The 12,708-nt window shown below is 47.5% G+C and overlaps 5 protein-coding genes across 5 annotated transcripts; 1 reads left to right on the top strand and 4 right to left on the bottom strand.

Moving 5' to 3' along the window:
* Positions 1-776: 776 nt before the first annotated feature.
* On the bottom strand, positions 777-3,215 carry V8C40DRAFT_279679 (allantoate permease family MFS transporter). The gene is made up of 4 exons (XM_083221272.1): positions 1,671-3,215; positions 1,265-1,613; positions 1,018-1,198; positions 777-962 (listed from the first exon to the last, which is right to left on the bottom strand). Exons 1-4 carry the CDS (start codon positions 2,655-2,657, stop codon positions 911-913), a joined length of 1,569 nt encoding a protein of 522 aa, XP_083079814.1. The 5' UTR covers positions 2,658-3,215; the 3' UTR covers positions 777-910.
* On the bottom strand, positions 3,040-4,939 carry V8C40DRAFT_272311 (Zn(II)2Cys6 transcription factor; the record flags this gene model as incomplete). The annotated part of the gene is made up of 2 exons (XM_083220342.1): positions 3,040-4,790; positions 4,930-4,939. The coding sequence occupies 2 exons, from the start codon at positions 4,937-4,939 to the stop codon at positions 3,040-3,042; spliced, it is 1,761 nt and encodes a 586-aa protein (XP_083079813.1).
* A 522-nt stretch (positions 4,940-5,461) lies between these two features.
* V8C40DRAFT_261085 (type 1 glutamine amidotransferase) lies at positions 5,462-6,323 on the bottom strand (the record flags this gene model as incomplete). Its single annotated transcript, XM_083219217.1, has 4 exons — positions 5,462-5,758; positions 5,819-5,847; positions 5,914-6,042; positions 6,098-6,323. 4 exons carry the CDS (start codon positions 6,321-6,323, stop codon positions 5,462-5,464), a joined length of 681 nt encoding a protein of 226 aa, XP_083079812.1.
* Positions 6,324-7,819: 1,496 nt separating this feature from the next.
* V8C40DRAFT_279667 (M20 family metallopeptidase) lies at positions 7,820-9,179 on the top strand (the record flags this gene model as incomplete). Its single annotated transcript, XM_083221271.1, has 3 exons — positions 7,820-8,712; positions 8,769-8,896; positions 8,950-9,179. 3 exons carry the CDS (start codon positions 7,820-7,822, stop codon positions 9,177-9,179), a joined length of 1,251 nt encoding a protein of 416 aa, XP_083079811.1.
* Positions 9,180-10,544: 1,365 nt separating this feature from the next.
* Positions 10,545-11,796, bottom strand: V8C40DRAFT_272309 (histidine phosphatase superfamily; the record flags this gene model as incomplete). Its single annotated transcript, XM_083220341.1, has 3 exons — positions 10,545-11,276; positions 11,350-11,580; positions 11,644-11,796. The coding sequence occupies 3 exons, from the start codon at positions 11,794-11,796 to the stop codon at positions 10,545-10,547; spliced, it is 1,116 nt and encodes a 371-aa protein (XP_083079810.1).
* Positions 11,797-12,708: the final 912 nt, after the last annotated feature.

Here is a 12,708-nt window from a genome sequence, read left to right as displayed (position 1 = left end):
AAAAGTTGGCTGCCAAGGTCTTCTCGGCGGTTTGTTTTTTTGATCATGCACTTACCCCAGGAGTCCGGAGGAAAATCATCGACCGTGATCGAACAATGATGAGCTGTTTTGCCTAAAATCAGCTGGAATGGGGCGGCCCAATGGGAGACGCTGCCTTTGCAGCCATTGGACAGAAGATGTGGTCAGTCTTGTGTAGTCAGGAGGGAAACTAGCCCTTCTTTTGACTGAATATTTCTGTTATTTTGGAGGCTGAATTAGACATCCAACGTCACTTGCTCAGAAAAGAAGCTTCAAGTATCGTCTTGGACACCTGGTAAAGAATGCAACATCCTTGAGGGATTGTACTACAAGCATGTACTGCAAGCAAACAAAGGCCATTCTTCTCTTTCGCTTTCCCAGTTTTAGCAGTGGTCTTGTACAGCATCTGTTTTAAGGTGGTTTATCACTTGTCTCTATATCTCGATACGTTCATTATCTATCTCGCTCAACTAAGTCTAGCATCGTGTTGGGCTGTGATACTTTCCAAAGGCATCCAATGGCTACTCTGCGGCCAAGTTGGTATCACAGTATAATTTTACTACCGGAGGAATATTATTATCGAAATAACACTATCTATGATGAATCTTTCTTTGTGGGAGACTAGCAGCGAGAGGTCTACAGATATGCACTTGGCTTCTGATCTAGAACAACAATCCAGAAATTTTCTTCCTTTGATCTAAGAAGATACACACAATTCTTCATCAGGAGATACAATATGAATCTTCTTTATTATGTTTCCTTTCTCGAGTAGCCGTTATATATCTACCCATATTGCCATGCTACCTGGCCGCAACCCTCTGAGCTCGTCTAATTCCTCGATAAAGAAGACTCCAGGATTTACTCCAATGAGGCTAATCAAGCAGTAGCTAATTCATAGAGTATAGGTAAATTCAGGGTTCTCCTTATCCGTTAAATCCAACCACCTATCCAGTAGTCAGTCAGAATATCATCTCTCAGTTATGAGGGCGCTACACTTACTCAGAGTTCTCTTGTGTTACATATCCAGGTTCCGCCCTCAGGGCTGCCTTCTTCTGATTCATCCGTCTACAGTACCACCAAATAAAGATGACATCTATCATGCAAAGGACATAGCAGACAAGAATGGTGACTTTAGCCGGTATAAAACCAGGTGCATCCGCCGGGCGAAAGGTTTGAGGGCCTTGCATCTCGATTGGTCAGTTGTACTGCTACTATATAAGTTTTGGAGGAACATATATGTACATACCAATGATGTTGCCGGCACAATAGAAGATCAGGTACATGGCAGCTACAGTGGTCTTCTTAGTGTATCCGGCAATATTAGAAGAAATTAGACTCAATAGTGCCACGAATGGTGTCGTCCCAGCCAGAGTCAAGTAGTAACCGACAAGCTTACCCGCCTTTGCAGCATCAGGCAATGCAACGAGCAGGATGGCTCCCAGTACTGCCAAACTCAGTCCACCAAGTGATACCAATAGTCTATTTTTGTATTTATCGCCATAGTAACCACTAAGCAACAAGCTGACAACTTGGACGGCACCGGCGGGGGTTCCAAGAAGCAGCGATTGTGTGGGACTGTAGCCAAACGAGACGATCTAAGGTAGTCACATTAGTCAAAGATTGAGCCATACTTCTCCCTGGGTGCCACTTACGAGCTGACTAAAGAAGTTGCTGATGCCCCCATTTGGTATGTTAGAAGCAATGCTATAGAAAGCAAATGCCCAGGCCAAGGGGTCCATAAGAGCCTCTTTGAATTGATATGTCTTGAAATGCTTGTTGCCGATTCCCTGCTGGTTGACTCTGACCCTTGCCACGGCGAGAACTCGGTCAGTCTCACTAAGCCATCTCGACTTGAGTTGATTGTCCGGTACGACGATCAGAAAGATGATGCCAAGAACAAAAGTGAGTGACCCTGTGAGGATGAAGAGGATCCTCCAAGGTTGAATAGTGTAGATGTCCCTCTCGCCACCAACAGCGATGCCGTAGGCGATGACACCGCCAAAGATCTGAGCAAAGCCATTGAAACTGAACCACAGTCCTGTCCTGGACCCCTGCTCAGACCTTTTGTACCATTGGGATGTGATGAGAGCCCAACCCGGAGTCACCGCTGACTCGAAAGCTCCAAGGAGGAATCGAATGATGGCGGCGCCCTTGAAATCGCGAACAACGGCGAACAGGGCAAGAGTCACGCCCCAGCAGATAACGCAGAACCCCGAGTATTTGGCAATTGGCAATCTCTGCAGCAGACGTACTGTAGGCCATTCCCATGTAAGGTATCCGAAGTAGAAGAGCGACGCTAACCACTGGTAGTTGTCCCCTACCAGGTGGATGTCCTCTTTCAGTCCCATGATGCTGGCATATGAAAGAGTTGTTTTGTCCAGGTAGTTCATGCAATATACCGCGCACATTATAGGTAGGATATGTCGGTCGATCTTGCGGAGCAGCCGTCTGTTGGTATCCTCGTCAACGTCCACAATCTGGCCGTCTTGAAATGCTGCCATTGCTTCATCTCCATCGTGGACGCCATTGGCCTCATGCTTCCCAACGTCAACATCATCCACGGTCTCATGCTTTTCAACATCAGCCCCATTATTGATTGCGCTGTCTTTCGCTTCTGTCGTATGCATGATGTCTGTCATTTCTTCTGATTCTGAAGTGAGAGGTGTTGCATTGGCATGTTCATAGTGGCCAAAATGGGACTTATATAGATATGTCCACAGGACCGTTCAGTATCTGAATAGTTCAGCCATCAATATTAACCCCTCGCCAATTTAAAGTTATAACGGGCGGGTTGTTCAGTACGGCCATGCTCTGTTAAGCTTAGAGTATGTAAGCTCTATACTAGCATGATTAAGAGTTGTGGCGTGTGCCATCTCCTCATCAGTGTTGCCCAACTCCACCCAATTTGCCGACCATCGCTTCCCCGTGAGATTTCAAGGAGCTAGTCTGGGGTAAAGTCACTCTCCACTACCCCACGAGATACTAGCTTGGAAATTCAAGGGTCTGACTGAATCGCTGCTGTCATATCGAGAACTGTTCGAAGCCTCCTGATGTCAAAGAAGCCTGGAAATCTAAGCGTTCCCCTTTCCGTTCTTCTTCCGCAACGAAAGACTCAACAAAGACCGCTGCCCTTGGATAGTTCTTGCCGAATTTCCCGAGCGCTCGCAGCCGAGCGATTAACCACTCCCTGTGGAGGAGATCATTGGTTTCGAGTATAGCTATGAAGAGTGGCCAAGCGATCCGCAGCATAGCCTCGTCCCCTTCAAGTTTAAAGGCTTGGTATGCTAATTTCATAATGATCTTTAACGATGCCATCCGCCTGTCCGGAGAGGATCGTCGGGGATCCGCACATCTTACGTAGTAAAGTATGGCAGCATGATAGTGAGGGACAATGAATCGAAGATTTTTGATAACACGGAGACTGTTGTCTGTCTCGACGGTTATTTTACTTGCCAGTAGGAAAGTCTCGGTATATGTTTCAGCTATTTCCTGAAAGGCCAGCTCAATGACGTCTTCATATTTTTCGGCGGCGGTTGAAACTTGCTTCCTCAGGCTATCCAGCCTCGAGGCCATGTACCTGACTTGAAAGCAAGAGCCGTACAATAAGAATATGTCGTGGTTGCTGATGTCATCCATGAGTTCCTGTATCGGATAATCGTCTCCCCATACCCTGCAAAACAATGGATTGGAGTACTTTGCTACTTCAGTAAAGCTTCGGAAGAGACTGGTTTGCAGTCGAGAATCACATCCCTCACAGATGTGAGCATGTTCTTCAAGTAAGCCATGGAGCGACGCGTTAAAGTCTCCTCCTAGTCCAGTTGAAGCAGCTCCAGCGTCAAGGAGCGATATCCAAATCAGCATTCTGGCAGAAAAGAGAGAGAGGGTATGCATGCGCCTCTGAGACGAATCGAGTTCCATGGTGTTGGCAGAGGAAGGGATATGGTGGTTTGCGTCTGCCGGAAGAGTCAGGGCTTGCCTAGCCTCACTCTGTACTATTGTTGCAAGTCCTTTCAGATGGCTGGATAGACCAACACCGTTGCCATCACCAAATTTCTGCTCATAGGTCAACATGAGCCAGATACTGGCTAGGATGGTATCAAGCCCAGTGACAGCGTCGGCTCCGTTTACAAACTCGGCCAATTGACTCAGGGCAGCCGAATAGTGCAAGATAGAGATATCGTCGTCCTTGACATCAGTTTGACCATTGTTTTGAAGACAAAGCATTTCTCGTCTCGCAACCGAAACAGCCATGTGCATTGCGAGTTCGGACTTGGTTGCAATATTGTATATGACAGAGATGACATTGTATTGGGGGTTTTTGGTATGTTGATGTCTGGAAAACGTGGTCCGGAAATACCGGATAGCTTCTCGCTCCTGAAGCCCCAATGTCAAAGAACAGGCAGCAGGGACATTTGGAGGGCTCGGCGAGTAGTGACACAGGACACCTGTAGCCAAGTTGGACACGATTACTTGTGAGGAGCTGTCGGTCCCTTCCTCGGGGGATCGAGCGTCTGCTTCTGCTTCGTAACTCTCACTCTCCCCTCGAGCAAGCCTCAACTCTTCCCGTGGTTCCTGTGTAGCTGCTTTTGCTTTTCTCCGAACATACGGTTTTCTTGGCCTTGGCTGATAGTCGCAGAACAAGTACAATCGACTACATCTGCCACAAACAGGTTGTTGTTCATCGCATTTGACTTTCTTGCACCTGCATGTCCAGCAACCAGCGACGGACCGTCGCGAGTGCCGGCCGGAGGCCGCTGCAGAAGGATCCTGCCCTTGAGACATTCCTGGGGCTTACTGTGCCGACGAAAACGCACAAGATGGAATCTCGCAGGTTCAGAATTTACGAGGGTGTTTTGCTGGGGATGGTATGGGAGATACAGCCGTCTGACCGAAACGCTGTTGATTAAAGACATGGAGGCATAGAAGTCTACCTAGTATTGGCTATGAGCATCGAAAGAAGGCGATCTGCGGGGGAAGAGGAAGAGCTGAATCTGCTGAATTAGCCGACCGGCAAATTCAGCCTCCTTCACAAGGATCGTGGTCTCTGTGCCACATCCCTTCTTTACCCAAAACCCTCAAGCGCGATCTCACTTGCATGCTATTACTTTGAATTCTTATCTTTTGATGTCCTTCTCATGAAAAAAAGGGGACAGAAAGTTTCCAAAAATAGGTGGTTGTGGGCTTGGGATTCAAAGCGTCATTCTCATGGTACCCGCATTGACAGTCTCTCAGGATGTTATTGACGTAGAGATACAGGAAGCACCATATTTCTTTCCTTGCGGCCGAAGAATGAGACAGAACCACTAATGCAACCATCTCCAAATCACTCCCAGCAGACCCGCCCACCTCAAAGGTCATCTTAACGCCACTGGGGTATGATAGCTTACGCCGCTTGTCCGAGAACCGACCAGTACGAAATGCTTCAATAGTTCCAGAAACTAGGCTATATGGATGTTCCAAGTAGAAATTTACGCATCGCTTGCAGTATTTCCATTCCATCATGCTCCAGATTGAGCTTTGTCAGCGCATAACCATACAGCTCTTGTTCCATCAAGCCCTCCTCGTATCTTTGATCCAGCCAAGATTTCGAGATTCTTGCATCAAATTCTGGATGTCCTTGAATCGTGAGAACTCTTCCTGGCTGGAACATCATCTGAACCTTGCAGGAACAACTTGAAGCAATGACATCGATGTTTGGAGGGGCCTCAACCACAGCATCTCTATGCATTTGGTGAACCATCTAACAATTTAGCAAAGGCGTTAGTATAATCCGCATATTTCATGTCTAAGAATAACCTACAAGAGTATCCTTTTCGAAGAGTTTTTGGCCTATGGATGTCATGTCCATTTTACAAACGCCGAGTTCCCACCCTGCTGGGTTACGCGATATCTTACCACCCAGAGCCCGTGCAATTATTTGATGACCATAGCACACCCCAATCATAGGTATCTTCATTATATACGCCATCTGTATCGTCCGTATCAAAGATGTAACCCATGGGTCATCATGAGAGGCTGTGTACCCTTGAAACTAACTTGTTAGTACTGGCGACGCTCTGTTGGAGGAGATGCCTCTTACTGCTTCCTAGCAAAAGAAGACCATGGATTTCGTTCCACAGTGGCAGCACGTCTTCTTCAAAGACGCTCCGCTTTGAAGTTTTCAAGGCTGGCGACGCAGATGTATGATAACGCCAGCATTTGTGTAGACAATGGGAAATAATATCGCCGTATGTGCCGTAGGCATTGAGAATCTCATCAGCGGGCAATTCGAATTCCAGAACAAGGAGGTTGAAAGTTGTGTCCATCTTCCTCTGTGATGAGGGTAGCGAGAAATTCGGTTATTATCCCTTTGAAGTTTCCGATGACTCCATCTAGAGTAGTCGATAATCTCTGATGGAGGCAGTATGGTATTTATAGTGAATGTGATAGTCAGCTCGGACATATTGCGAAATCATCAAGTCTAAGGAATAAATTAGGCCTTTCCGTCAGTTTCTTTGCGTAATAGATTGCAGGTTGCTATAATGGAACTTGGTGCATGTTCATTTTCATTACGCTCAAGTCGTTACAGAAGCCTCCAACTAACTGACGAGACCGATCGAGAATCTCGGTTAGTCCAGCCCTTACATATACTAGATTAATAGCTCAATTTACAGTCAGTGCGGCTGTTCACTGTAGGGCTCGAGTGTTCTGCGGATGCTAGTTGGAGCCTGGGCTGCAGAGACAGCGAAGATGTCCACGTCCCTGCATATGGGCGGACAGCGGAACACCTTAAGATGAACAAAGCGACAAGTCGTGATAAACAAGGAGCAACTGTATATGGTAAGAATTGTCTCCTTGAGTGGCTGATAGCTGCGAACGCCAAATGAACTTCATAACAAAATACTTACATATGTAGCCATCAAGCGACACTCCTTATGTGATTCCATCATTTACTATCTGGTAGTACTGGTAGACATATTCACGGAAATTCCTGCTACTATGCGATGACAGAGAAACTCTCATAAATTCCAACTATTCTCCGATAGTACAGATATCTATCACTAACATCTTCTAGTAAATAGATGTAGACGTAGTATAGAATAGTCTTTTTAATCACTTGCAGAGTACATAGTTAAAGCTTCAAATACTTCCCAATATTTACTATCAAGTCTACAAGGATACTTTTGGTAATCATAAGCATACATATTAAAATTGTGTTTAAACGAGTCCACAGACTTTTAAAACATCTTTATCAATAGTTTCAATTTGAGTAAAGGTCTTGGGGGCAATAACCTATAGGTGATTTACACTCCGCTCTTGTATACTTAGAATATCCCTATCTACCTCCTGGTAAGAAGATCATTACTGTCCAATCTAATAAAGCAATTCTCTAACTGCCTTCTTAATCATCTAAATTTTAGAAAGCGAGAATTTTAGTCAACAACCGAATTTGCCGAGTAAACTAGAAAATCGGACCTGAACTTGCCGACGGTCGGAAGAGCTGCTCTCTACTAGAAAGTAAGCATAGCCAACTACCAACTAGCCGGCTGAAATATGACTAAATTTGCTAGCAGTTAGGACATTCACCAAGGGCGCTATATGATTTCAAAAGTTACAAGTTAATCAATATTGAACTCAGCAAATTGAAATGTGCCAGGCTCTATTGAAGAGTCCTCAGGACTCAGCTTCCTATATAAACTAGAAACATCCCATGAATTGAGAATTGAACACTCCACAGTACTCGCTTCGTTACATCTCAACTCATAATCGCAAACTTGTGAATACTAAACTATATCTTTGATAAAGCCCTCCCACTCTCAATATGGTCCTTCATAAATCCAGAGATCCTATGGCTGAAGATGCCGTGAAGCGATTTCTTAACAACTCACATGATGCCATCGACGCCGCTGACGAAGACCTGCGAGCACTTAATAAAGCTATCCATGATAACCCTGAATTAGGTTACCAAGAATTCTATGCTGTGGAGACAATATCTTCGTTCCTACAAAAACATGGGTATGCCGTCACCAAGCAAGCGTATGGCTTGGAGACATCTTTCATGGCCGAGATTGGCTCAGGTGGCTCTCTCGTGATCATATGTGTTGAGTATGATGCGTTACCTGACATTGGCCATGCTTGTGGCCATAACTTGATCACAACTTCTTCGATGGCAGCTTTCCTTGGAGCCGCAAAAGTGCTTCAATCAGAAAGCTTTCCGGGAAGAATACGGATCTTGGGCACGCCTGCAGAAGAAGGTGGAGGAGGAAAGGTCAAACTGATCGAAGCCGGCGCCTTCGACGATGAGGACATTGCCGCTGCCATTATGGCTCATCCGTTAGCAGCGCATCAGTTCGCAGAAGGGTACGATGGACTCGCCGGCTTGAAGTTTATTGCCTCGCAAAAGTTCGAGGTAGAGTTTCGTGGCCGATCTGCTCACGCCGCGGGTGAGCCATGGAACGGTGTCAATGCACTGGACGCTGCAGTAATGGCATACAACGGTATTTCCATGCTGCGTCAGCAGATGAGGCCAGACGAACGAGTTCACGGAGTCATCAACGACGGAGGCACCGCACCTAATGTTGTTGCCAACTACACTCGAATGACCTGGCTTGTCCGCAGTCCATCGACGAAACGAAGCGAGACGCTTTTGAAGAAAGTGCAGCAGTCCTTTAATGCCGCTGCCTTGAGCACAGGCTGCGAGTACAACATTATTCCGTATGTTTCATCCGGTGTCAATGATAAATTTGTAAAATTACTCACTATCTCGACAGGGGCCCGACTTATGAGGATCTAAGAGTGAACGACGCAATTTGTCAACAGTATGCCGATGATATGTTGTCTATCGGGGAGAAGATCCTCGTAAAGGATGACAATTCGTACACTGCATCGACTGACATGGGTGACATAGCCTTCTTCCACCTACAAGTCCACTGTGAAACTGACTCATAATAGGCAGTGTTTCTTACAAAGTCCCGAGTTTTCACGGAGCATTCCCTATCCCTACAGACCAAGGTGTATCTCTACACCATCCGCGATTTGCAGACTATGCAGGAAGCGACAGTGCCCATGAAGCAGCGATAAAATGTGGAAAGGGGATGGCAATGTTAACAATCCGTTTACTGACAAACCCACGCCTTGTGGAGGCTGCAAAAAAAGACTTTAACGAGCTAGTTGAGGTATGAATACTTCTGAGATTAGAGAAAAGAAACTTAGCCTTATCTCTTCAGAACTGAGATTTCCTCGTGTAACTTTTCCCATAGACTGATAACACAGTCAGTGTTCAGAGGGTTTGTAGATGCTCACTTTTCGAGTGGAAGTCAGCATGTAGTCAGAGTGAAAGGACTTATCTTGTCGATGTGGTTTCGACGAGACAAGATGTGAATGTTATAGCTAAGACTGCCTTGGACAATTCGAAGACAAGGCTTTCGCGGCTACTTTAGGGTAAGGATTTGATCAAAGATGTTTGTTTTGCTCATTGGTGAGTTCATGAATTAGCTTCCCCTTTCCATGCACCGAATTCCAAAGCCGTGTGTATTTGGCTTTCATCGATCAGACCTCAAAAGACTGATACGATGCAGTGATGCTAAAGGGTACATATCACCCAACGAAGTTACTTCTCCTACAAGAGCGCAGACGCGCGAACTCAGATGAGTGTCCCTCTGTCGAGGGGAACCAGTGGTCATATCGTCAGAGAGGAGCGTTGAAGGAGCCGTCCTAACGTCGGGCCTCGAGACTTCAACGTCCAATCTTCATATCGGCAGACCGTGTTGCTTAAGGCGGAGATAGGTTCCTTGGTTGTGTCAGGACCAAGATGCGGCTACTACTTGGGTGTGGATGACCCCTACCGATCTAGATATTTTCTTCCCCGGATTGAAGACTTATATTGAATCCTGCGTTGGGAATAATAGTCGATATTATTGTTAGTAGTGGATGATATTGAAACTATCGCTGGTAGACGAGAGTGGATGATACTAACTTTAGTAGAAGAGAGTAGAGGATACTATCACGTATAGAAGAAAGTAGAAATACTATCGCTAGTAGCCAAGATTTCTTCGCATTAAATCTATGGTAAACAATTAACTGGTATACTATGTGAGATAGAATGTCTGGACAGGGCTTTTGTCACGATAATGAAGCGAGTTCAGAATTCGAGAGTTGAAGAATATACTGGCTGGACGGACACCGGAACCGGGTATTTCATCAATCGGAGTTTCTGGTATGGATGTCGTTGTTGTTGTTGTCGTCGTCGTCGATTCCATCCTTATAGACTTTGAGCGTGACTGTTTCTGTGTTGGGCCATCTCAATTGGGTTGTTTCATCCTTCACTGTTGGCAGGCTGGATACGATACATGCTAAGATCTATACAGCTGGACCACTACTTCACACAAACTCCAAGATACAGGCATTGTGCACATCATTATCATTTAGGGTTACTATGTACAGATTAAAGTAATTTTCATGGTCAACACATTACTGCTTCTCTTTTTCTCTCCGGAGGCCGTGACTCTCACGATACCTCTTCATCCTCATTATTCTTAAACGGGTACTTAGTGAGCCTTGCAGCCAGAGGTAACGGTGGCAGTGGCAAAAGTGGTGGTAGCAGTGGCGCACACGCATCCCTGGCCAGAAATGCTGGTGATGGGAGGGGACTTGCAGGTGGGCTCGACGGTGAAGGAGGCATAGGTGCTGGTGGGCTCGACGGTGGGCTCAACCAGCTCGGCCTTGACGAGGACGGGGATGATCTGGCCGGTGGATAGACTGAAAGAGCGGTGGTTCAGCACGGTGAGGATGGCGCCAATCTCGCCAGAGTGGCTGGTGATGCTGAGCCAGGTGTTGTCGTCGTGGGAGAAGACGTCGTCGATGACAATCTTGCTGCGGGCGACCTGGTGAGCAGAGGTCTCGCCCTTGTCCTGGGCGCCCTCCCAGAGCTCGTCATCCTCGGTAAAGCCCGCCTCGAACTGGAAGTTGGGAGCAAAAGCGTGGATCTGAGTCTTGGTAGAGCGGCGGTCACAGGTGTGGATGCTGATGCTCTCACGGAAAAGCTCCTTGATGGTGGGCTTGAAGGGGTGAGGCAGCTTCAGGCTGCCAAAGGTGAGCTGGGCCGTCTGGAGGCATCGTCGGAGAGGCGAGCTGTAGTACGACTCAAAGTAGGGGAGACCGTCGGCGAAGCGGGACTTGAAGTAGGCGTTGGCCTTTGTGGTCTGGGCAATGCCGTTGTTGGTCAGCTCGGCGTCAGCCCAGGTAGCGGTGCTGTTGCCATTCTGCTCACCCCAGTAGCACTATATGAAATTAGCAACCATGTCGAAGCCTAGTATGAACGACTCAAAAGTCGGTCTTTGAGACTATACTCACGTTCCAGGCAGGGGTGCCGTAAAAGGTCTCGGCGGCGTTGTGCCATCCCTCGCCGTGGCGACCCATGAAGAGAACCTTGTAAGTGGTCTGATCCTTCTTGTTCTTCTTGCAGTCGTCGTTGAGAGACTCGACGTAGTTGGCGAAGCGCGCCCACTGCGTCTTCTTGTGGCGAGGGTCGAACTTGGCATCAGTGGGGTAAGTCCTGTTGAGAAGACCAAAGTTGAAGTTGGCCTATGAATGTCAGGTGTGAGTCGAGGTGTTATAAGGGATTCATCCTCTCTTTGGCATACGTACATAGTCAAAGGTGTTGGGGTCAGTGTTGGCATCGTCCTGGAGGAAGAAGCCCGGGACGGAAGTGTACTTGATCTCGTCACAGTCGGAAACTTCCTTCCAGGCCATGGCGCCGGGGGCGAGCGCCAGGGCAACAGACAGCATGGAGGCCTTCATCTTGACGGTGCTTGAGATGACGATGAAGATGAAGATGCAGGTGGCGATGCAGATCCAGATGCTCAGACTTGCTTGGTTGCGACGGGGAACAGGCGACCTGGCGAGCGAAGAAGACGTCAATGCGCCGACGGGCGAACGCGACGACTTAAGTATCGTGGTGAGTTTCCTAGACATGCTGAAAATGTAACCGTCGCCAGGGCTGTTGCTGCAACCATGAAGTCATATGGAGCCTGTCAATGCTACTCTGGGGCCTTGTCAGCAATTGGGCCGATGCGCCGTGTCTAGCGTGCTGTCTTCGGTGTCGAGAGAAGAACGGCCGTGGATGCGACAGCAGGTGAAGCCCCATGCAAGCCCATGTCTGCTCCAATCGATCGACAACGTGGCGGGCCAATCCGGGGACTAGAGGCTTCAAGCCGTCTGGCAGCGCACGTGGAAGCGCACCTTGGCAGCGTTTTCAGGCGATTGCTGGGTTGGCCGATGGTTCCTGGATCTGGCAGAGGAGTATCGAGGTGGTGCTAACACGATTGAGGCCGTGTATCCGGTTGTGCTAGGACCAAATTGTGAAGTTGACAAAAGGACCAGGCTCGAAGTTTTGTTGGATGGGTATGGCGATGCGGGATGTCGATGCTTGTGCTCGCATGGTCGGTGAGACCATAGTGGGACTCTGCGATTTACATTTGCCTGTCCAGGTAAAAGTGCCTAGCAGGGGACTATCGAGATGGATTTGCGCAGGATACTACTAGAGCAGCGATTTCGGTGGTGCTCATTGATGAAGAGCATGAAGAGGGGTGAAGAGAAGAAGAGAAGATGAATGAAGTCAGAATGACTTGTAAACTGGCATAGGGCAGGCGGTCAATTGCTAAGGTTTAAGGTTAACAGAATGCCGCAACTCTCTTCACGTGCTAGCGCCCG

The sequence above is a fragment of the Trichoderma camerunense genome (assembly GCF_050948025.1).
Source record: "Trichoderma camerunense strain CBS 138272 chromosome Unknown V8C40scaffold_1, whole genome shotgun sequence".
Classification (NCBI taxonomy): Eukaryota; Fungi; Ascomycota; class Sordariomycetes; order Hypocreales; family Hypocreaceae; genus Trichoderma; species Trichoderma camerunense.
Note: the sequence above shows the minus strand (reverse complement) of the source record. Positions and strands in the feature narration are given on the sequence as shown.

Excerpts from the sequence above, each read along its gene's own strand:
- V8C40DRAFT_279679 (XM_083221272.1), bottom strand. The coding sequence starts at position 2,657 with ATGACAGACATCATGCATACGACAGAAGCGAAAGACAGCGCAATCAAT. Across the intron at positions 1,614-1,670 it reads GCAACTTCTTTAGTCAGCTC|ATCGTCTCGTTTGGCTACAG; the intron begins GTAAGTGGCACC and ends TGACTACCTTAG. Across the intron at positions 963-1,017 it reads GTAACACAAGAGAACTCTGA|GTGGTTGGATTTAACGGATA; the intron begins GTAAGTGTAGCG and ends ACTACTGGATAG.